General features: G+C 37.5%; 2 protein-coding genes across 2 annotated transcripts; both read right to left on the bottom strand.

Moving 5' to 3' along the window:
• Positions 1–3,397: 3,397 nt before the first annotated feature.
• Positions 3,398–4,618, bottom strand: LOC145069783 (large ribosomal subunit protein uL29). The gene is made up of 4 exons (XM_079016728.1): positions 4,488–4,618; positions 4,249–4,384; positions 3,719–3,875; positions 3,398–3,612 (listed from the first exon to the last, which is right to left on the bottom strand). Exons 1-4 carry the CDS (start codon positions 4,489–4,491, stop codon positions 3,538–3,540), a joined length of 372 nt encoding a protein of 123 aa, XP_078872854.1. The 5' UTR covers positions 4,492–4,618; the 3' UTR covers positions 3,398–3,537.
• A 794-nt stretch (positions 4,619–5,412) lies between these two features.
• Positions 5,413–9,855, bottom strand: LOC145070916 (spliceosome-associated protein 130 A). Its single transcript, XM_079017872.1, has 4 exons — positions 6,714–9,855; positions 6,127–6,618; positions 5,751–5,895; positions 5,413–5,653 (listed from the first exon to the last, which is right to left on the bottom strand). Exons 1-3 carry the CDS (start codon positions 9,720–9,722, stop codon positions 5,758–5,760), a joined length of 3,639 nt encoding a protein of 1,212 aa, XP_078873998.1. The 5' UTR covers positions 9,723–9,855; the 3' UTR covers positions 5,413–5,653; positions 5,751–5,757.
• Between the last annotated feature and the right edge of the window lie 15,045 nt (positions 9,856–24,900).

The raw sequence follows: 24,900 nt of genomic DNA, 5'->3' as shown, positions 1-24,900 counted from the left end.
AGTAGCTTAAAATAACTTATAATAAAAATAGTTAAAAATAACTCTATATAAATGATTATATTGTTACCTTTAAAATCAAAAAATAATGTTTGATGTTTTAAATAATTATAATGATAGAAATTAAAACATTAAGCAAATAAATTTTATAAAACTAGTTAAAAATAACAACTATAAATAATATTAAACCATATATAATATTTAATTTTATTGATGTGTAACTCGCGAGTAGAAATCATTCAAACGATTGAGATCATGACGTTATAATAGATTTATATATTATCATATAATTCAAAATAATCAATATATTATATCAATTAATATATGAATTATTATATCAAATTTAACAACAACGTTAGTGTTATATTTTAAAAAATATATATTCGTAAAGACTTCAACTATATAGGTGTTTCTGCGCATTACAATGTCAACTAAAATAAAATTTCAGTTCCATTTAAAAAAAACTAAAGAATATTTTGTAAATAATTAAAAGTGATAAATTGTAGTGGTAAAAGCAAAAACTAAATTGTAATTTCAATTTAAATAAAATATTTGTTAAATATATTTTTATAATCGTTAAAAGTTTCCAAATAAATAGCTTAAAATAACTTACAATAACAATAGTTAAAAACAACTCTATATAAATGATTATATTGTTAGCTTTAAAATAAAAAACAATGTTTGATGTTTTAAATAATTATAATGATAGAAATTAAAACATTAAGCAAATAAATTTTAAAAAATTAATTAACAATAAAAACAACTATAAATAACATCAAATCATATATTATATTTAATTTTATTCATGTGTAACTCGCGGGTAAAAGTCATTCAAACGATTGAGATTATGAAGTTATAATAAATGTATATATTATCATATAATTCAAAATAATCAATATATTATATCAATTTAGTATATACAAATTATTATATCAAATTTAACAACAACTTTATTGTTATATTTAAAAAATCATATATTTGTAAAGACTTCAACTATATAGGTGTTTCTACGCAACGCGCGGGCATTCACCTAGTGTATGTGTGTGTGTGTGTATATATATATATATATATATAAAGAGAGAGAGAGAGAGAGGTTTAAATGTTTTTCACATCTATTGTGTGCTAAAATGCACCAATAGGAATTTTGTATTAATTATATGTATATTAAATGTTATCCTTACTTATAACTCATTTTTATGGAAACTAATTAAATTCGTCATTAATGTCAACAATAATATTTTTTTAGAATGAGTTCATATCTAGAAGAATGAGAGTATATTCCAGCAGAATGAGAGTATATTCTAGTAGAATACACTCTCGTTCTTCATATTTCATGCAACTTTATTGTATTTTAAGCGAGTGAGTGCTGAAACAAAATACGAACTCATATATAAACACCTAGATGCGAATTCATTCTGAAAGAATGTTATTGCTGAGATTAATGACAGATTTAATTAGTTTCCATAAAAAGAAAATTATAATTATGGATATAATTTAATATCTATATTTATTTAATTAAATAATTATTTAATTTACTAAATTCCTATTGGTGCATTCTAGCACACAATAAATGTAAAAAACAAAATAACCTAGCCCTATATATATATATATATATATATATATATATATATATATATATATATATATATATATATATATATATATATATAACATTAAAAAAATATAAATACAATGTTTAATTAAACATATGTTTCATATATAAATACGATTTTTTTGCATGATTATGTATATTATGAAAAAAAATACTTACGGTAAAAGTATAAAAAAAATATTAACTTAAGTGTAAAACGGGAAAAAAAAACTGTAAACTTAAGAGTTTTTTTTTTTTTTTTTGAGAAAATAATATAATGGTAATCTGGAAAACCTGTTATCACCGATAAAAAGGTAAAACCCCGAACATTTTTTTGGAAAATATGAGGATAAAAATGAATATAAAATTCAACTTTAAGCAAAACCGACAAATCCCTGAAAATTTGAGGGTTTTTATGACATTAACCCTTATTATTATATTCTCTTTGGCTCCGCCATCCCGTCGTAATATCACCCGTGTACCGAACCGAATTAACATTACGGATATTGGTACCGGGAATGGTATTAGTTTTCGGTACTAGCATCGGTACCGATGGTGCCAAATTCTGAATTTTGTAATTTTAGAGTACCGTGTACCGTCTCTTATTTTTAAATTTGATACGATTTAGTACTGGTACGAGATCATAATTTGGTACTAATTGTTCATCCGTACATGATATCACTTTTTTGAATGGTGGACGCTCGGTTTTTAGAGTTTGTTTCGATCTCTCTTTTTCTTTTTTTCTTTTTTAGTTTTAGATTTTTTGTTTTGGATTTCATGTTTGGTTATTTATTTTTGTTTCATCATTTGAAGTACACCAACTAAAGATAATTATGGGTTTTATTGATGATGATGTTTTTTTTTAAGAAAGACGGTTAAGTTAAAGACAATTTCTAGGTTTTTTATTAAAGACAATCTGGGTCTTTTTGAAGACGATTTTAGTTTTCACATTATATGTTACACTATTTTTTTTATGTTATCATATAATGTGCAAACTTGAATCATTTCCAAGGTCTTGAAACTACTTTTGGTTTAATGGAGACGTAATGAGGATGTCCCTAAAACCACCTTTTCCGATATATGATTATCATCAAAGAAGTCATTAATGGTGTAGGTGAGCAATGACGAATCGAAGAGGACTAGTATGTGTCTGATGAATCAACGTATAACACATTTAGTAAAGCAAGTAATGAAATCCAATAACTATTAGCAACATTGTAAATACAACGGTGATTAGAGGAAGATAGAGGTGGCTGGCTCTGTGTTTTGTGGGTTGTTGATGTGGGAAAGAAGTTGTCTCCAAGGCATTGTGATTCTTGATATGTGAAACAGGAATAGCGTTTTAGGCAATATAGATTTTTGTTGGAGAGATGAAAGAAAACGAAGGAACACACTTTTGGATTTCATTAAAGTCCGATTTTCACATTTAAAAACTTGAAATGGACCTTTAAATCCGATGAACACCACATATTCCCTAAAAACCAGAAAACAACTTCAGAGACCTTTTAACTAATTCTAAAAACTTTGTTACCACTTACCAAAGAGTAACATTAACCTTTAAAAGGAATCATGTAGGTATATGTTATATTATTTATCTACGCTATATTCAATTTTAAGTTTATAGATAGATTGGATACACTTAACAACAATTTTGGCGTCTAACATTAAAATTTTAGTGCGAGTCTGTAGAAGCTTTTAAACCCAAATAAAATCCTAAAAACCTTATCAATTTCTAATATGCATGCATACAAAAATTGATAACAATGTAAAAAAAATAGGAGAAAAAAGTCAAAAACCAAGCCAGGAAGATTTGAGAAAGCAACATTATAATTTCAATATCAAAAGCAAGCTCCAAAATTCAATCCCTTCACCAAAACATCAAATTTATGTAAATTGAGTTTAACATCAAAACTTAAAACCTCATCCTACATGGGTGATTATCTCCACCCTTAAACCTTAATAGCATATTTCCTCAATGGGAAGTACTTCTCCTTTTTCTTCTCCCTTTCAGTCTTCAAAGAAACCTAAATCAATCAAAGGGTACACATTACAATATGTTTATAATATGAATTCGAAAGCAATTTTTTTGTATGATCACAATTTCATAATAGAGAAGTCACTGAATGATACCTGATGCTTGGTTAAACGCCTGCGAATGGCTCTGGTTTTCTTAGGGCGCAAATCAAGAGGTAAGTATTTCTTGTTCTTGTAGGCTTCCCTGAGTTTTGCTTTCTGTGTCTGTGAAATAACAGTCAGCACCTGTGCAATTGATGTCCTCACCACTTTTCTGCATCCATGATCATATACAAAATCATCATCAAGATCAAAGAATATATATATATATATATATATATATATATATATATATATATATATATATATATATATATATATAAGTTCAAACTGAGCACTCTTCAATAGAAAATAGCGAAAAGCAGATAGTTGAAACTTAAGAAGCAATTCAATAAATGATAAGAATCGATTTAAAAGCCCTGGATCGAAAAATGTTGTTTAATTGATCATTTCTTCTGTCCTGATATCGAAAAAAAAATTTAAATGCGTAGCCAATTTCATATCCAGATGATGTACATTTAACATTGATCGAAACGAGTTACTTGTAGACAGAGTGTAAGTGAGAAATGTCAGAAGAGAGAAATTACATTTTGGAGAGCTTGTTGGGAGCACCGCCGGTGACTTTGGCGACACGGAGAAGAGCGAGCTCAGCCTTAAGATCCTTCAACTGAGCAAACAAATCAGCCTTCGTTTTGTCCCTCAACTCATGAACTTTGATCCGAGCTGCGTTTCACGTAACCAATGAGGAATAAATCAAAAAACGAAATGTATACTAATCAAAAGCGAGAAAGATAATGAAAACGTCAATGGAAAAGAGGGAACTTACCCATGGATTATGCTTTAGTTTTAGGAGCCGCAGCTGCAATGGAGAGTTCTCTCAAAACCCTAATATCTAAAAAAGACGAAGAAGGATTGTGTAACGAGGCTTTTGTATATAATACAAGTATGGGCCCAAACCCTTTTGTCTAATCTAGTATAAACTTAAAGCCCATTTCGGCCCCTTAGAACATATATATTAACCGGATATATCATATCATAATCATCATAATATCATAATATAAACATGTATTTTTAGTTAAGATTATACCTATATCAAAAAATGAGCATGTTTAATTATATAGTTTGATCGTGTAAGTTAGTTTCATTTTGATATGAACCCGAACATAACTAACAAATGTAAATTTATTATTAAATAGATGATCCTAACTCATTATCTTAGGTTTAGGCATTCACAGTTCACAACTCATAGATATGCAAAATATGATATCTTAATATACAAATTCATTTACCCTAACATTTTTATACATAATGAAAGTTGAGAAATTATACCAGAACATGTCTTTCATACATAACATAATATAATGTGCACATACTTTTTCCATCATGTAGGTTTCGATACCATACATTTGATCATGGTTAACATCTACATTTTACTCTTCCATTTAACCTTACTCTTTACAGAACAACCAACCAGCATATGTTTTTCTGCATATAAAAATGTAAATTTTACTTATTGTCGCTCATATAACATCATTCATGGAATTATCATCATTTTTACATGTAATTATTTCCCAATATTATTACGATTTAAACTGGAATCATGGATTTAACAACTTCTTGCTCAATTCCAAATCAAAGTTTGTTGATACTTCCACCCATTCCATTACAGCAACAATAAATCAGATATGAGCATTCCAGAGGTAAGTAAATAATCACCATTCAAAAGGTTTAAAAAGAGTGTTACAGATAAATGCACAGAACTAAAATCTTTAACCTCGGTTCTTTAACAAAACACAGAACTAAAATAAGTCACGATTCTACAAGGATTCACAAACAATTGAGTAAATTCCATAAAAACATCTGTATAATTACAAGAAAACACCTAACAGATAGAAGGGAAGGGAAGGCTGCTATAATAAAATCAAAGTCAATTCCAATTTAACCTCGTATAGTCACCCTATGCTTTTGGAACTCATAATAGCATCATCTCATCTGCATGCATTAAAACCCAGGTTCAGTCACCAGATTGTATAAAAAAGACAAATATACCCATTTAGCTTAACATCAATACCATCAGCTTTAGCATTACCTTTATCTTAAACAATCTTATTTCTAACTTCTTCCAATTTTTTCATAATTTCTCCTGGAGTCCTATCCAATTCATCTGCAATTTTCCTCTGTATATCCAAGGGCAATGTCGGAAATTGTTCACACAGGTCTCCATCAATCACATCCTGCACAAATAATCCACGTTTTATGGTGTCACAAACATAAACATATACTTTATAGAGTAACGTTTTGAGTGTTTCTTTCCTTTGTAGTAAAATGACTATTTTTGGTCCCCGGATATATCTGACTTTTGCAATTATGGTCCCCAAAAATAGTGTCATTTTACTTGGAACAGGGACCAAAAATGTACTTTACTCTATTTTTTTATAATTATAAATAAAAATTAAGATGATTACCTTAACAGGAAAATAAGCAGATCTATACGCCATATGGTCTCTCCCACACAAAGGCGGATGCTCCTGTCTCATATGCATCTCCAAATGTGAAAAGAAGTCCACATCATCACGCGAGCTAAATGCCAATAATGCCCCTAGACTACCCATGACAGTTCCATACATGACACACTCCACTCCACCTGGAATCAAAGATGCTTTCTGCAAACATGTGACCACATCACCAACATGAAACTGAACAATCTCCTCAACTTTATTTGGAGCTCCATTAAGCTTCCCTTGTTCCCATTTAATCTTCCCACCAGTTGGATCTTCTTCAATCTCATCTGAAACATCTTGTGGCAAACGAACAAAGTAAATGTTCCCAAATTTGTCTGCACCTGCCATGGTGTCAAAGTCCACATGGTATGCTGCTGTTAGCCACCTTGGAACAGAGTCATCAGCAAATACATACAGCTGGTTTTCATCGCGTCTGTATTTGCAATAGTGAAATGACTGAAACATAAACAGAAACAAAAGAAACATTCAAATGTCGGAAAAAGAAAGAAGACTTTAAAAAAAAAAGATAAAGTTAAAGTTAAACAACAAACCTCTTGAATGTCTCCCACATAGATTCGATCACGATATGTATGAATGGAATTGATGGTGTTTGGAAACAACTTGTTTTCACATTTTCTAAGCAGCCTTCTTTTCCCCAAATCATAAAGCCTAAGAATAGATCCGATTCCAGCAAGCAATCTTCCTTGAAACTGACACAAAGCAAGTGGGACCCCATCAACTTGTGTTTTATGTAAAAGTTCAAGCGACCTTCCATCTTTTACAAATCTATAAATATGAATATATCCAGCAACTAAAGATTTTTTAGGCCAAAACTGTAAACCTTTTGCTGTCCCCACAGCTAAAAGTGTCCCATACTCCTTATCATGAAAATTCACAGTACAAAGACTAAAAGCTGCCTCATCATCTTGAAGCTCCAATAAACAAGTAGTTTCAGTTGACTTTGGGTCAAGAACCCTAATACAAGATACCCATTTATCCGCTTCAGCTTTCGGGTACCCGTATTGCTCATCGGATAACGGGTCGTCTTTATCTTCATCATCATTACCGTTTTCACTCTCCATTTTACCGTTTTGCCCTTGACCAGCTGCTTCAAAACACTCCTTTTTCGCACTTTCACGTAATTCTGCCGGAAACGCCCCTTGATCACTTTCAATTGTCACCAAAAGTTTCTTTTTAGGATGAAACACAAATTTTCTTGGAGTGTATCTTAAAGGAATAGATGTTTCATTAAAAGTTTCACCTAATCTTTCGATTGTGAAAACCCTTAAAGCATCACCAGCAACCGCAACAACACCTTCAGCACATTGATCGGATGAAAAAGAAGCTGCATATTCTAGGGTTTCATATGAAAGAGGGGTTAAAAGAAAGTGACCCTGGTGAACATAACCTAACCATGGTCTACTAGACAAACAAAGCATAGCACGTCTCCCTCTCACCAAAATAGAAAACAATTTAGGAGCTCTAAGCCCTAGAAATCGGGATCTGGCATCTGAAAGCTGACCTGTCACCATGTCCACCACTGTCCTAAAAAGAACCCCACTCTGTAAACCCGCGTTTAAAAACAAACTTGCAGGATGATCTGCACCATCTTCACCACCTATAGAAGCTTGAACTTCAAGAAACAGAAGTGATTCAGGAGGTGAAGAGACACTTTGTAAGCTTAAAACCTGCATACAGTCATCAGGATCTAAAGACAAGATTCTGATGGTTTTATCATATGATCCAACTGCAAGAAACCGGGATCTTTGTCTTCCTTCAGGGACAGGAGCTATATCCAAACATGCCACGTCACCCGACATTTCGTTCTTTTCAACTTCCATCAACTGTCCAGTCATATCTACTTCAAAGTATATAATCTCACCTCCACTTAATGCGATAACAACTTGAAGTCTATTTGATCCAACTTTCACAATAGTTCTTTTTCCAGGTGTTCTCCATTCGTTTATACGCCCATCTTCTCTTATATGTCTAATACCACTTGGATGTACTTGCATTAAAGAATCATCACCTATTAATGAAACAGCAAGTGAAGGTGTTGTATCAAGAAACCCACTGTCACTAACTTCTTCAACAGTTTCACCAATAGAAAGAACAAGTGTTGCATTTGCAAATGAGACCACAATGTAAGCATCAAATTCATCATTCACATTCTTCTTGACAGTCCATACTGCACTTGGAACACCGGGAAGTTGTGACACAGCCATTTCACTGATGGCTAACCCTGGTCTTAGTATTCTAAGAGATGAACGTGGGCCCCGACCACAAAGGGTAAAAATTTGAGGAGTTTCTTCTTCGAAAAGATTTACAACTTTCATGTCCATAATGGGCATTAAGCTTTCAACTTGGTCGATTCTAACAAGGTTTTTAAGACCTCTAGGCTTGAAGAACACTGGTTGGAATCCTTCATCGGTTTCCATTAATGTAGCTGATGATGACTCTACATCGGGATCAGCTCCAATGGCTTGGAATTGATACAAAGCATGATTCCCAAATTCTGAAGCAGCAAATAGAAACCCTAGTTTCATGACACACATTGAAGATGAGACAGGTATGGTATCAAAATACTTTATTTTTAACTCTGTAACTCGTTCGTTATCATGATCAAGTGTGACCTTGAAGACATCCCCATACTCTGTTTGGAGAAGAAAGAAGAACATTGACTTTTGCTTGTGCATAGTGGCTGAAACGATAAGAACCCCACGTTCAGCAGGCAGATCTGCCCTTCTAGGAATCACTGCTCGAACATCTGGATGACCTTGATTCTTGTAGATGACGAAATTTTCAGCACAAACAAGGACACCACTTGGACCATCACCACCACCAGGTACAGTTACCAGCATGTTAGCACCATTATCAACTTGTTCAGACCATTTCCTTGAAACATGATTAAGCCCCAAATCTAGTTCATAGAAGGTAAGATGTTTTTGAGCCTCGTTTGCAGCCTGACCGGTGGAATCCTGATCAGCCTCTGAATAATCCAACTCTATAGCAGCAAATATAGGATTATCGAACCCACAATCAACCCCTGCTATGGAGTAAGTAATTGTGTGTGACTTGTGTGCCTCTAATGGAGAAGAAATAGTTAACCTCGCAGCCGTATCTCTGTTAAGAACATAAACGAGCTTTTGCTTTTCACAAGCACCAATCATAACAGCTCGACCTTTCGGGTCAATTGCTAAATACTGCCCCGGGACGATTCTACGACTTCCAGATTTCCCGAAAGTTTCCTGGTGAATTTTGTCGAACACATTTTTCTCCTTGTTATATTCGAGAATGACGATACGACCAGAGTCGGAGCCGACAACGATGTAGTCTTTTTGGGCACCGGTTAACCTAAACTGAGCTAGGGATCTAATAGCACCAAAAACATCAACGGAGAGAATAGTTTGGATCTTACCGTTTTCGTCGGGGCGCAGGAGTTCAAGGACTTTTCCGCGGGCGACGACTATTTCTTGGGACTTGTTACCACCGGAGAAGCTGCCGTTGATGGCACATACGATGCCGGTGGCTTGTTGGAGGGTGAGATTGTAGAGATACATGGTAATGGGTTGCTAAAACCCTAGGTTGTGAGGAAGTAGGGAGACCAAATGTTCAATGAGTGACAAAACTAGGGCTTTTAGTATGAGATCGAGAGAAAGAGGGAGGAGGGGGACGGGGGTTTTAGAGGTTAGAACCTATCAAGTATCAACCCCTCTCCATAATTTAACTTCTAATCGAGTAAAAAATAGAACAAAATGTGTTTCATCGTCTCTAGCTTTTTTTACTTCAGTTTATTTTTTTTAATTTATAAAAATTATCAAAACAACTTTTAATTTATCAGATTTTAAAACAAATTCATAATTCTATATGAGTTCAATATATAAATATTATATTTTATATTTACAATTTATTAATATTATTTAAATTACAAATAGTTAATTAAAACATAATAGAAAATAATAAATTTAAAATATGAACGATTAAAATTCCCACTCAGTTTGATTTAAATAAATAGTATTATTTCATATTTAAAACTATAAATCGTCCCTTCCCGTTTCGCATGGGATGCAACGGTCAGTTGTCTTTGTCAAATTCATAAATTCATTTTGTGGGGGCGTAATATGTAATTTTCTATTAAGACAATGACCTTTTTTTTTTAATTTTTTAAACACATTATTTGCTGTAAAAAAAATTCGGTACATGGACCTTTTCTGTAAATTATAGGGATTGTTTTGTAATTTATTTTTTTTAAAGGAACCAAACCTGTCAGATGTAAAAAAAAATCGACACAAGAACCTTTTCTATAATTTATAGGAACATTTTTATAATTTATTTTCTACAAATGAATCAAACATGTTAGCGTACGAAAAGTCTTGTGGCAAACGTGTCAAACCTAAATAATATATTATTTAAACACATAGATTATTTATGTAAAAAAAATAATTGTATGAGGACGTTTTCTGTAAATTACATGGACAACTTTTGAAATTTATTTTTTATATATGGATCAAACTTGTCAACATGCTAAAATATTATGGCCAAAGTCTAAAATAAACTTTGCTATTCATCACTCAATTGGTTTTTATTATACACGAGAACATTTTTTATAAATTATACAAAATCTATCAAAAAAGTCTTAAGGTGAAAATGTCAAAACCCAAAAAATATACTATTAAACACATTGAATATTTCCATAAAAAGAAAAGGACACATGAATGTTTTTCTTTAATTGACATAGAAACCAAAGCTACCAACATCAATGCCTAAAACATCAAATCAAAGTCTATTATTTAAATAAGGTAAATGGTTTTTATTATATATAATATTATATTGTTCAGTTACAAATTATAAATAAGCTTAAATCAATAGAATTTCTATATTTTTAAGTTATATTATTTATTTAAAAATTATTTTTAAATGAAATGGGGTTGGAGATTGAGAATAAAAGATGTTGTGAATAAATAAAATTATATATATATATATATATATATATATATATATATATATATATATATATATATATATGGTGTAATGCTTAAAATTAAGCCGTACAAACTATAATGCAATATATACAATCAATTTATGCATCTAGAAAGTATAAATATTATATGGTCAACAAGTAAAAAGGTTAAGGATCAGATTTTGAGTTTTTAAAATTTAAGATAAGATTGACTGTGACTATCTCATTTTGAAATTCAAGTTTGCTTATTTTTATCCTTTAAATATCGAATGTGATTATTATCCCTTAAATATCGAATGTGAAGCTAGCCGAACTCATCTCCAAATTGAATTGGTTAAAAACTAAAACAATATTCCATCTTATAACGCCTATTGAATCAGTCACAAAATATCTATATATCTATACTCCTTATTATGCAAATTTGGTCAAATACTGAATTTTAAAAGGTACAAGTCTTTACTAAAGTATATACAACGAATTTATGCATTAAGAACTTATTTGGTCAACAATGGACTAATCCCATAAAAAATTATAAAATTAACAACATTTACAGAAAATTAAGGATAATCAAAGCTAGACTAGAACATAGTAGAATCGGTCAAATGGAGGATCATAATAAATTTGAAAAATCCTTTTATGTCGTCCGCCTCTAAATATACCCCTTATCAACGAATTCTGGAACTCCATTCACCCTCCTCCATGACCACCTTCACTACTGTCTCACTTCATCAAACCACTGTTTACCACCCCATCTCCTTAAAAGACAATCGAACCTACAACAACACCTCTGTCTTAATCTCTCCTCTTCTGCACCATTTCCTCGGTCGTAAGTATCGTCACCATTGACTACCTGATTCACCATCTTCTTTATCATCCACCCCCCTTCACTTGATCTATCAACACAAATAACCTTAAAACCCTAGATTCTCCACATTTCTTTGTCTCTCTAACATCCACACCACCATGAAGTTATGAAAGCGGATCTGTCAAGTCCAAGTACCATCACACCATCAAATCCATCACCTCCTCAATGTCTCTAAATTGTTTTTTTTATGTTGTTTCTTTTTGCTTCAGTGAAAAATGGAATGGAGCGTCTTCATAAAGAAAACGCTAAAAACCGCGCAGTCACCAACTCTTCCCAGTGATGTAAATTGAAAAAGATGAGTCAATTACAGACCCCATTTTTAAATTCTTCTAATTAGAGACGTTTATACAAAACCTTGACCATCTCTTTGAAGATAAATCACTATCCAGCAAAACCACCATTCTTCTTGGCACCTTTATGGCTCTCCTCAACCATCACCAACACCACCCACTATGGATGAAACATATTTCTTGATTATACGACTTGTGGGTTTATATGGAAGGAAAATTGAATTTTTTTATTATGAAATTATTGGAATTATGAGGGGAAATGGCTCAATTATTTGAACGTGAAAGGTCTCCCAATCTGCAGCTAAAAGGGTTTTGAGTTCAAGCTCCATTGGTGAGCCTATCTCTTTGAATTTTTTCTTGCTTATTGTTACTGTGTAGACGGCACCCACACCAAATTATCTCAAAATCAATATCTTTTTTTCAACAATTATCGACATTATATGTATTAAATTTATTGGGTTTGATTTTATACATCATATTCGAGTAGTTTACAAGACACTCACTGTCACTAACTTATGTACCCCCTACGTCGCTTCATTATATGTCGTAGTAACGATAGTAGACACTTATGGCCCACTTCGATTGATCGGTCGAGGTTGTAGCTAGCAACCGTATGTAGGGAAGTCAATCTCGTATAGATCTATACATATGTATCTCGCTCTAAAGATTAACGGTTATAGTAGTGTGGGTATGCAAAGTGTTTAGACTTAGCTCATGTATATAATCTCACTGAAAAGCCCTTAACTAAGGTATGTGAATAGCTCTCAGCCCTAACTTATAAGTAGATAAGTTCTAGTCCTAATGAATTGTATAGAGTTTATGAAAGTATAGCATAATTGGTATGCATGAATAGTATAAGACACTAGCTTTTTTAAACTAAGTATGTTTCTTTTATAAACTTTGTACATATACATGTATAGTTAAAATCCTTAGGAATACTATAAAGTCTTATGAAATACATTTTAGACCACAGACTGAGTCCAAAAAAAGCTCTCGGAACTTACATCAGATGTGTGTAAGTGCCTCAACGGATAGATTCAGTTTTAACAGTTTAAAGAAAGTAAGCGTCTTACTGGTTGTTTTCTTATAATTGTCGTATCTTTTGCATATGAACTGTTTTGGACGTTATTTATATTTTTGGAAACAGGGGAACATGTACTATAATATTTTAATGTTTGCTTCGCTCATAATGTAACATCCAAAAATACGACCCAAAATTTTCATTTTTCATTCAAGCGAAAACAATACTTCAAATCACAGTTCATACAACCCAAATAAATACGTATGTCAAATATCAGGAAAAACAGAGTGTGTCCCATAAACAGAATCCATATGGTGTGTGCAATGCAGTCATCCCGAGCTCTTCCCCTAGACACTGGAGTACCTAACATAAACTAAAAATCATAAGCATAAAGCTTAGTGACTTCCCCAAACTACCCCATACCAAACATAATAAATTAAACATTGGGCCCCCACCCGGCATCGGGCCCCGCCCGACATCAAGCTCCACTTGGTATACATATATGTCACTCTCAGGCCTCGTTTGGCACTCGCCCTCGCCCACTATACACATACAATCAATATCACATAATCATGCTAGCACATATAATGATCATAACATTAGCATATGTTCTAGTCCTCAGGCCTCGCCTGGGATCGAGCCCCGTCCGGTACACATAGCAACACATAACACATACAAGGGTCACACAGACTCCTAGAATCCTAACATACTCAATAAAGGGTGACATTGGTGCCTTAGACTCTCTAAACCCATAGAGGAAACCCACGTCGAATATTGAACGAAAGTTGATGTGACAATCTGTTTAAAATGGAGTAATAAAATAATAAACTCGGAACCCCAAGATGTAAATTTATATTTTATGATATTTTTAAATGGCCCTAAAATCCATAATATTTAGCGGGGTGTTGGTCTCGGGAAGTCAAACGATATAATTTAGACCTTCGGGGGTTAAAGTGTAAGTTCCAGTTTGGTTTTGTAAAGATTTCCAGAAGTCAAGGGGGTGCTTGGTAATTAGGACTTAAATTCAAAGGACTTTGGGGTGATAGGGGTTAAATGGTAACTTCTGGGACTTAATTCTAAGAGAATTATGGGAGCAGGGGTATGAAGAGTAAATTATGGACCTTGTCTGAAAAGATCCTTATGGGGAGGGACCATTCCTGTCATTATGAAATGAAGTTTCGTAGTATCAGGTATATAACCCTCCTGAAACCCTAACCCTAAGAGAGTACACAACTGCCACCTTATGTCTTCCACCACTGGCCGCCACCCTCTTTCTTTAATTTTCGGCCGCCACCATTGTTGTTAAGGTCCCAAACCACCGAAGCCAGCCACTGTGCCCCATCCTACTGACCTGGAGACCAACTGTTGACCAGTGGCGGAGCAAGGAATGTTGATATGTGGGTTGTGAATGATAAGTTTGTTGTCACTGCTGTGCCGCAACCGTTGAAGACGATGAACCGCCACCACACCCATTTCTGATCAGCGAAAGGCCACCAACGACCACAAGACTGTCGCCGTCCTTCTCCTTCCTATTCTCTAGTTGTCATCATTGAGCCCCACAGTCGTCGTTGTCGTTCATGACTCTCTGGATGCCGCTATCGGCTCCGACCACCATAGTTATCACCGCAATGTTGTTGCATTCCTTTCCAACGTCACGTTGCTACCCGTTTCCGTTAAAGACCAAGTTGTCGTCGGGCGTTAGGCTCATGTTGCCGCTGTGAACCGCCATCAGCCGACGTTGTAGACATTAGAGTTGTTGTTGTCGTCACTGCGCGCTACTAGGTGGGTGCCTACATTCGTTTTGGCGTGTAAAGTCGAGTGTTGTTGTTGCTAATCGTGTTTTGAGCGTTTCTATTAGCCGGAATTCTCGGAAAAGCCACCACCACCGTGAGGTGGTGGCTACCACCGCCGACCACCACAAGGGTGGCTGTGAATGCGTGTGTATCTTATTGTGTGTGTGTTTATCTTTGAATAAGTCGTTGTAATATGTATTTTGACTGAAATAGTTAAGGGAATCCGTCACCACCACCGTGAGGTGGTGGCCGCCGCTACGAGCCGCCGTTGAGCGCCGCTACCCGAGGTGGTAGTGGGTGATGCCTGAGTTGTTTAACCCTAATGGACCCAATGAAGCCCTAATTAACCTAAAAACGTAATTTGGATTAATTGGCTTGTAATTGGGATTTAGAAAACCCTAGTTTTGGAAATGTGTGCTTTGGATCTGTCATGACCCGCATTTTTAGATGACTGGATTGGAATTATGTATTAAGCCCGACCACATTATATGATTAAACCAATAGATTAATGGACTTAATGGATTAAGTCCTTAATGGGTTAAGTAAGAAACACTTAACGCTAATCGTCATTTTATGTGAAAACCCTAATCTTCCTTGGGCCTTAAGTTGGGCCTTTTTATTGGCTTTTGGTGATTAGGCTATTGATAGGCCATCCAAGAATAATCATATGGACTAAGAATATATGGATGGGGCTTAGGGTAAGGCACATGTAAGGGTTTGGTCCTAATTTGGAAAATTGGTCCATATATGGGTCATAACTGGGCCTTGAGGATTATGAGAGGTTGGACCATTGGAATACCAAGTGGTTGGACTGGACTAAATGGTTGGGCATTAAGATAAGCCCATGTAGAGGTTTGGGACCAAATTGGAAAATTGGGCCATGTGTTGGACTTTGGTCCATAGTTTAACTTTTGGGTGTTTGGATTGGGCCTTGGACTGAATAAAGCTAAGTTAGGGTAAAGTAGTATTTTTACCCCAAGCATGGACTTATGGTTATGTATTGGAACCCAATTATTAATTGGGTGTCGTTTTGATGTTGACAGTTCGGGAACCCGTCAACCAGCAGCTAGAGTTTTATCCACGAGACTTCAGCAGTGCTAGGTGAGTCTCCTCGCCATACCAATGGGTAGAAGGCACCAAGGCCGGCCCATTTCGTGTTATGTGGTACACTATTTGATGTAGTGATATTTTGTATGTTAGTTGGTTATATGTTATGTGTCATGCTATTTGTTTATGTGATACTTGCAGGAAAGACCATGGGGGTGTCCATGGCATTTGGTTGTAAGACCATGTTGGGGTCCCATGGCATTCCAGATAAAAACCATGGGGGTGCCCAAGGCACTTGGTTGTAAGACCATGTGGGGGTGCCCATGGCGTTCCATGTAAGACCATGGGGGTGCCCATGACACTTGTTTGTAAGAGCATGTATGGGTGTCGATGGCGTTCCAAGTAAGACCATGGGGGTGCCCATGACTCATTGGTGTAAGACCTTGTGGGGGTGCTCATGACATCCTAGAGTAAGACCTGGAGGGTGTCCAGGGCATCCTTATATGTTTATATGCTTGGCTTGTGTATGCTAGTTGATTATGTGACATGTGGTACGTTAGTTGTTTGTGACAGAATTTGATATGCTAGTTGTCTTTGTGATACTTGTATAGAAGACCCCAGGGAGGGAGCCCGTGGCAGTTGGATATCAAACCATGTGGGGGAGCCCATGACATTCCTTATATGTTTATATGTATGGCTTATGTGATTGATATGGCTTATGTGTTTTATGTGACTTTTATAGCTAATACAAATTATGTGATTATGTGGACTATATGGGGTATCCTCTTGGGAACTCACTAAGTGTAACATACCGTTTTAAATAGAATAATTAAATAATTATTAGTGGGGTGTTGATTTCGGGAAGCCACATGACAGGGTTTGAATCTACATGGGTTAAAATGTAATTGTGGGACTTAATTTGTAAAGATTTTCATAAGTCTAGGGGTGTATGGTATTATTTGGACTAAATATGTAAAGAACTATGGAAACAGGGGTTAAAGAGTAAATATCAGAGTTAAATTGAAAGGTATTGGATGGCTGGGGTCAAAAAAGGTAAATTATGTAGCTAAGCTGAAAAGAATTTGTCATGGAGGGGCCAATTGATAAAAATATTGGATCAAAGTTGAAAGGATTTTAAGGTGTCAAGGGCTAAATGGTAATTTTGGGACTTAAGCTAAAAAGATTTCTTAGGGGAGGGACTGAACGTGTAAAATTTACAAATGTTGAGGATGGACACGGGTGGAACCCGTCACCCTCTTTAGACCATATATATACTCACATTAACCTCATGCAAACCCTAACCCTAAACCTAGTAGTGCAGCAGCCACCCTCCTAACCTCTGGACGCCACCATCCCTTCATTCCTATTTCCGATTAGTCAATGACCGCAATAACCACCAGACTTCCGCTCTTCTCCTTTTTCTTTTCCTTCAGTTGCTGTCGTGATAGGTCTCATCCTCCACCGCTACTTCGCATTCGGAGCGTCGCCATCCGTCGTCACCTCTATCGCTGTTTGGCTACTAGTGAAGCCAAGAACGCCTAGGACCATCGTCGTAGTTGTGGGTCACTGTGTCCAGATACGCCTCTTCTTCTGGTCGTGTAGTCCGCCGTCACTAACTTCGCCGACGTCAAGCAACAGCTGCCAACGAACCATTATTGCCGCCACCGCACCAAGCGATTGTCATGTTGCTGCCACTTGCTTAGTCCGCCGGATGCCACCATATAGGGTGGTTGTGTTCACATCCTAGCAAGCTGGGTGTGTGTTGCTGCCGATTTTCCGTGTTGGCCACCACTGCTCCAAGCGGCTGAAGGGTTGTTGCCGTTGCTGCCTGTCTTATTGTGCCGCCATCGCCGCCATGAGCCATCAGGTGGGTGGCTGGGGGTGAATTCTGTGAATTTGATCAGTGGGTTTGTCGTGTGTGTGTGTCATGTGTGGGTGTTGTCTTGTCCGGAGTCGCAAGAGGGCCACCACCACCACCACCACCACCACCGTGAGGTGGTGGCTACCGCCTCCTGCCGCTACCGGCCGCCGTGTCGGGTGGCGGTGTGATTTGCCTTATCATGTTTGATTCGGTTACGACGCTTGAAACCCTAATGGGCCCAATGAAGCCCTAATGGGCCTAGGAAACCTTAATGGGCTTAAGAACTTGGTTTTGGGCCTATTGGGCTAAGATGGGTTGGAAACCCTAATTAGGGTTGGAAAACCCTAATGCCATAAAACCCTGATTTGGGACTTATCGGTACACACGAGAATTATTTAATAAACTTAAATTATTAATTAATGATCAATTGCAAATTAACCTAAAGCAATATTCGACTTAGTATATTAAGTCCTTAGTGGATTAAGTCATTAATGGGTTAAGTAGGAACACTTAACCCTAATCGTCATTTCATATGAAAACCTTAATTTCACATGGGCCATGAGTTGGGCCTTCCTATTGGGCTTTGGTGATTGGGCGATCCAAGAACAAGTTAATGGACCAAAATAATTAGATGGGCTTTAGGATAAGGCCCATGTGAGGATTTGGGCCCATTTTGGAAAATTAGGCCATAGATGGGCCATAATTGGGTATTTATGATTATGTGATATTGGGCCATGAGAATTGGATTGGAATAAGTGGATGGGCCTTAAAGAAAGACCATGTACAGGTCGAGGCCCAATTTGGAAAATTGGGCCATACGTTGGGCTTTGGCCCATTATTTGTTTATTAGGCTTTTGGAGTGTGAGTTGGACCTTGGGCTTGGAACCCAATTATTAATTGGGTGTTGTTTGATGACAGCTCAGGAATCTGTCAAACAGCAGCTGGAGTTTTATCTACGGGACTTCAATAGTGTCAGGTGAGTTATCCCCACTATACTCAAGGGTCTAAGGCACCATGGCCGGCCCTTTGGATTGATATCTTGTTATGTTATGCTAGTATAATCTGTTAGATCGGTATCCTAGAGGGTAGGATAATATTATGTAGTATGAGGTATGATCTGTTAGATCGGTATCATGGTAGATAGGATGGTATTATGTGTTATGTGGTATGATATGTTAGATCAGTTGTTGTCTATAGACTGTTATGTGATTATATGTTATATACATGTGCACATGTTTTTTTGGCGGTTGAGGCTTATCTGCTTTGTGCAGAGGCCAATAGACCTGGGCATTCCAACCTGTTGGTTGTGGGCCGTGAGTATTCCATACCGAGGATGATTGGACTCATAGTATGTGGGCATTCCAACCTGTTGGTTGTGGCCCTGGGGTATTCCATCTAGAGGATGATTGGACCCATAGTTTGTGGGCATTCCAACCTTTTGGTTATGGGCCTGGGGTATTCCAACGCGATGGTTAACTGGACCCATAGTATGTTGTTTATGATTGTATGTGTAGTGTTGTGGGTATGGGTATTTTGGGGGGACTCACTAAGCTCTCGGGCTTACAAATTCAGTTTATTATTTCAGGTACATCAGGGGATCGTGGCAAGGCAAAGGCGTGATCGTACCGCTCCTCACTTTTATGACTTTGTTTCTGGGATACTCTGATATAATACATTTGGAAAATAAGTTTTGTAATGCTTGATAGATTTGAAATGTTTTTAAAATTTTAAATTTGGCTTATTTTTATGGGTTTTATACTAAGATTCGTGCTTACAGTGTTGTTTATGGTTTCAGGTATCATTGTTTTGGAAAAGGAAGGGCTCTGCTTAATTGCAGCGCACACACCCATGTTTTCCGCAATAAATGATTTTGCGATGAACTCTGATAAATGCTTTAATTAACAATGTTTTGGAATGTTTGGAATAAATGATATATATGTTTGGGTTATATTAAAAATGAAATTTTTACCCTTAAATTTTGGGTCGTTACAAGTTGGTATCAGAGCCTTGGTTTGATGGATTTGGACATACTTTCGGTTGTGTCTGAACTCAAACTGAGGATCTGCAAAGTTTTTAAAAAGAAAAATGTTTTCAAGGAAAAAGTTTTCTGAGACAAGAAAGGGTTTAGTGCATGCAATCAACCGAGCTCAAGTAAGTTTCCTCAGAATACCCATATATGTTACATGTTATGACTTGGTTCATGAAACTGAGAATCGCATGCTAGTTAGGGCTAGGAGAGATGCCTTTATATGTTGTATGAGATGGTAGACTTCCATGCTAGTGTTGAGTAGTCAGCGATCGATTGGCCTGATATGTGATGCTTGCAGCCTTGGGAATATTGGATGCCATGATAGAATGAGAATGATTATTGGTATTAGTAACTGCTAAGTGTATGCTTTTAAAATTGTATACAGTTAAGATCTTATAGCCATAGAATAATTGATTTGGCTTTATTTCATGTTCCTTGTCTAGTTGTGTTCCTAGGGTAGAGTCTATTATTCGACAGTCTATTAGATCCTATTCTGTGTATAATTTGCATGCATAAGGCAGCCGCCAGTGAGGATGGATGGATGTAGATAGCATGAGTTGTGGTATGTGGGCCGAATGTTCTATGATAGTTCTTTGGATCAGAGTGCTACTGCACGAATGTTGCTTGCTTTGTGCTTTGTGGAACTCTTGAATGATGGGAGTCAGCTACTAAGTGAATATGACGATATCCAGAAGGTGGATGGCTGGCATCATGAGGAATTCTTCAGCAGCTGATGGCAGGGCGAGGTTGGGAACATAGGATATGCTCCAGTGAGTTAGTAGGACGGTTCGGTGAGGTTAAGAACCTAAGGAGAGCCTAGGAGATGCTACAGTGGGTATTATGTTGCTGATTAGCATATATTTGGTGCATCAGTGGAGTAGGTGACTTAGAGGATTTAGGAGGATTGCTGAGGAAAGTATGGATAGGTGTGGAAGGTAGTATTGGGCCCGTACTACCGAAAACACGAGATCCATACTCGAGTTGGTGAGAGTCTTAGAGAATCTAAGAATCTTATGGGAAGGAGAATTCTTGGTTATGATCTGATAGTGGGGATAACTGCTTTTCCAGATGAGGATGAGCATACATGAGGAAGGACCAGGGTTTGGTTCCAGCTCAGGTGGTGAGCCAATTAGTGGAAGTATCGCCAAGGTTTTGAGTTCGCATTGGATCTCTTGTATCAGGTGGCACAAATTGATTGTGTGTTCTATTATGCTTTCAGGATTGGAGACTATGTCATGGGAGTAGTTGTAGCCCGATTTAGGGTAGAGGTTGCTCCAGATATTGCGGTTCAGCCGTTAACAATTGAGATGGTGAGTGTGTCAGGGTGCGAGACCCTGAATGATACGATTTCTAGAGTCCAAGAGCGGGAGATTGGTTTGGAGCACATTGGGAAAGGGGTACCAAATCAGGTGCATATATTGGAGGGTCCTTGGAAGAGACCCAAGAGTTCGGGCCAACTTTTGAGAGGCCAGCAGGGCCGGATTCAGCGCAACACTTGTGGGAAACTGTACCAGGGAGTTTTTCGTTTCAAGGGTTTTAGTAAGTTTATCTCTGGTTTTGTTTCCCTGCTTGTGTTTTGGTTATACCTTCAAACATTGTCATATGCCATTTGCATACTGTGAGTTACGGGGTGGTTAGTGAAAAGTCGTTTCCCTCTTTGCTAGTTTGGAGCGCTCAATGTTATCTGGGTTTATGGTCGAGATTGGTTCAGAGATGTGATGCGGAAGGTTTATAGTCAGGATTGGTGACTCACCCATTATGCTTGGGTTGGCTTTTGGAAGCACCAGGGGAAGTGATATACTATTGAGGCTTTGGTCTATGCATCAGTTATTTGGACTTCAAGATATAAGTGTGGCATCATTTCAAGACGTCTGAGATTACTAGTTTCGCTAGGATTTGGGAAGTATTTGTCTAATCTTAGGAGTTGTGTGGTCTTTGGAGTTTGGGCCGGTAATAGAACACTAGCACGGGTAAGCACAGGTTTTCAATAATTTGGTTATTTAAGAGTAAGAAGGATACGAAATCCTTCAAATCTCATATATTGCAAAGACTTAGTCAAATCTAAGTGGGGGAGAATCGTGTAGGTATTCAGGACAGGAGCGGGTATGAGACCGGGATGAGTTTCTCATCCCCGCCGAGGGAAAATGATGACCCAAGTAGCTATTTGGTTTGAGGGTTGTGTGAGTTTGTAGTTCGGCAAAACTCCCCAGCATGTGAATCGCGTCTTCTTGGGGCTTGGTGGCAGAATTTGGGGAAACGGGTTGGGACTCTAGTCATGAATTGAGTTCAGTTCGGGTGTTCGGTCGAGTGCGTGCTCGACTCTATATGCATTTCGAATTGATATATTAGGGGTAAGGCATTGGGTTGCGGTTGTGTTAGGGCAAAAGTGTTGTAAGACTACAGGGGAGCCGTAGCATTTACTAATGGTCAGTTAGAATGAAAGTGTTGTAAGACTACGGGGGAGCCGTAACATTCACTAATGGTCAGTTAGGATGAAAGTGTTATAAGACTATGGGGAAGCCATAACATTCACTCATGGTCAGTAGGGTGAAAGTGTTGTAAGACTATGGGGGAGCCGTGGCATTCACTAGTAGTTAGTGGGGTGAAAGTGTTATAAGACTACAGGGGATCCGTAACATTCGCTAATAGTCAGATAGTGTAGAGAGTGTTGTAAGAATGCAGGGGAGCCGTAGCATTCACAAGCGGTCAGATAGTGTGGGAAGTGCAGAAAGATTGTTGGGTAGTTGTGCATTCACAGATCCGTTCAGATGACTTAGGCCAGGGTAGTTCAGTTCGAAAGGTTGTGAGTAGGTCACAATATAATTAGAAACAGGAAACGGTAGGTCGAAGGAGACCAGGTATGATGTAAGACTACAATTATTTTGGTGGCATTCACCTTTTCGCATCGGATTCAGTGGCGACGTGTTGTCAACCTATCATGATTGGATGGATCAAATGGATTGAAGGAGCCATGAGTGGTGGTATAGATAGGGCAATTATTGTTAGATGATGTATCCTTCAGAGGTCACGTAGGACTGTTGTGTGTATTTTGGCTCAGCAATTGGGTAGGTGTCCGGTGTTCCAGACAGTTGGCATACTTGTTGGGATCATGGGGTCCCGGTTGTCTCAGGGAAAACAGTTATATGGCAGCAAGATGAGTTCGAGTGGTTTCAGTGACTAGGGGTATGTGTGTAGAGTTGCTTGTCATTCGGGACATATGTTAAGCCGTTTACAATTGTACTAAATAATATCAGAAGTTGAATAGCCAGTTGGCAGATAAGTCCCGTGAACCCGACAATGATTCATTGTGGGCGGTCTGTCAAGGAGACAGACCACCCCGAGACTACAGATATCAGACGAAGTAGGAGCGATCATGTTGCAAGGAATTCGTTCATCTTTGGGTTTTAGAACCCTACGAGGTATGGTTTTAGTTTCCTTGGAAAGGCTAAGGAATGCTTGTGGTTGCGACCGTGTTGCTCAAGTTACCTGGCATGTCAGGAGTGGTAAAGAATGATTTCGAGGACAAAAACTAATTTAAGTGGGGGAGACTTGTAAAACTCCGTTTAAAATGGATTAATAAAATAATAAACCCGGAACCCCAAGATGTAAATTTATATTTTATATTATTTTTAAATGTCCCTAAAATAATATTTAGCGGGGTGTTGGTCTCGGAAAGTCAAACGATATAATTTAGACATTCGGGGGTTAAAGTGTAAGTTCCAGGTTGGTTTTGTCAAGATTTCCAGAAGTCAAGGGGGTGCTTGGTAATTAAAACTTAAATTGAAAGGACTTTGGGGTGATAGGGGTTAAATGGTAACTTCTAGGACTTAATTCGAAGAGAATTATGGGAGCAGGGGTATGAAGAGTAAATTATGGACCTTGTCTGAAAAGATCCTTATGGGGAGGGACCATTCTGTCATTATGAAATGAAGTTTCGTAGTATCAGGTATATAACCCTCTCGAAACCCTAACCCTAAGAGAGTACACAGCTGCCACCTTATGTCTTCCACCACCGGCCGCCGCCCTCCTTCTTCAATTTCCGGCCGCTACCACCGTTGTTAAGGTCCTAAACCATCAAAGCCAACTATCGTGCCCCATCATACTGACCTGGAGACCAATTGTTGACTAGAGGTGGAACAAGGAATGTCGATACGCGGGCTGTGAATGACAAGGTTGTTGCCGCCGCTATGCCGCAACCGCTGAAGACGATGAGTCGCCACCACACCCGTTTCGATCAGCGAAAGGCCACCAACGACCACAAGATTGTCGCCGTTCTTCTCCTTCTCATTCTCCAGTCATCATCATGGAGCCCCACAACCACCGTTGCCGTTCATGACTCTCCGGCCGCCGCTATCAGCTCTGACGACCATAGCTATCACCGCGATGTTGTTCTATTCCTTTTTGACGTCACGCCGCTACCCGTTTCCGTTAAAGACCAAGTTGCCGCCGAGTGTTAGGCTATTGTTGTTGCGTTGAACCACCGTCAGCTGATGTTGTGGATGTTTGAGCTGTTGTTGACGTCACCATGTGCCAGCAGGTGGGTGGTAACATCCGTTTTGGCGTGTAAAGTCGAGTGTTGTTGTTGCTAATTGGGTTTTGAGCGTTTCTGTTAGCTGGAATTCTCAGAAAAGCCACCACCACCACCGTGAGGTGGTGGCTGCCAGCTTGTACCATCGTTGGTCACCACAAGGGTGGATGTGAGTGTGTGTATCTTATTATGTGTGTTTATCTTTGAATAAATCGTTGTAATGTGTATTTTGACCAAAATAGTTAAGGGAATCTGTCACCACCACCGTGAGGTGGTGGCCGCCGCCGCGAGCCGCCATTGACCACCACTACCTGAGGTGGTAGTGGGTGGTGCCCACCTTATTT

This window comes from Lactuca serriola, chromosome 8 (assembly GCF_051521515.1).
Source record: "Lactuca serriola cultivar US96UC23 chromosome 8, Lser_US96UC23_V15, whole genome shotgun sequence".
Lineage (NCBI taxonomy): Eukaryota > Viridiplantae > Streptophyta > Magnoliopsida > Asterales > Asteraceae > Lactuca > Lactuca serriola.
Note: the sequence above shows the minus strand (reverse complement) of the source record. Positions and strands in the feature narration are given on the sequence as shown.

What these genes read in the sequence shown, in the direction of transcription:
- LOC145070916 (XM_079017872.1), bottom strand. Translation starts at nt 9,722, where the DNA reads ATGTATCTCTACAATCTCACCCTCCAACAAGCCACCGGCATCGTATGT. An exon ending in ATGTGGGAGACATTCAAGAG is followed by an intron (nt 6,619 to 6,713) that starts GTTTGTTGTTTA and finishes TTTATGTTTCAG; the next exon opens with TCATTTCACTATTGCAAATA. An exon ending in CTGCTTATTTTCCTGTTAAG is followed by an intron (nt 5,896 to 6,126) that starts GTAATCATCTTA and finishes TTATTTGTGCAG; the next exon opens with GATGTGATTGATGGAGACCT.
- LOC145069783 (XM_079016728.1), bottom strand. An exon ending in CCCAACAAGCTCTCCAAAAT is followed by an intron (nt 3,876 to 4,248) that starts GTAATTTCTCTC and finishes TCATGGATGCAG; the next exon opens with AAAAGTGGTGAGGACATCAA. An exon ending in GGCGTTTAACCAAGCATCAG is followed by an intron (nt 3,613 to 3,718) that starts GTATCATTCAGT and finishes TGATTGATTTAG; the next exon opens with GTTTCTTTGAAGACTGAAAG.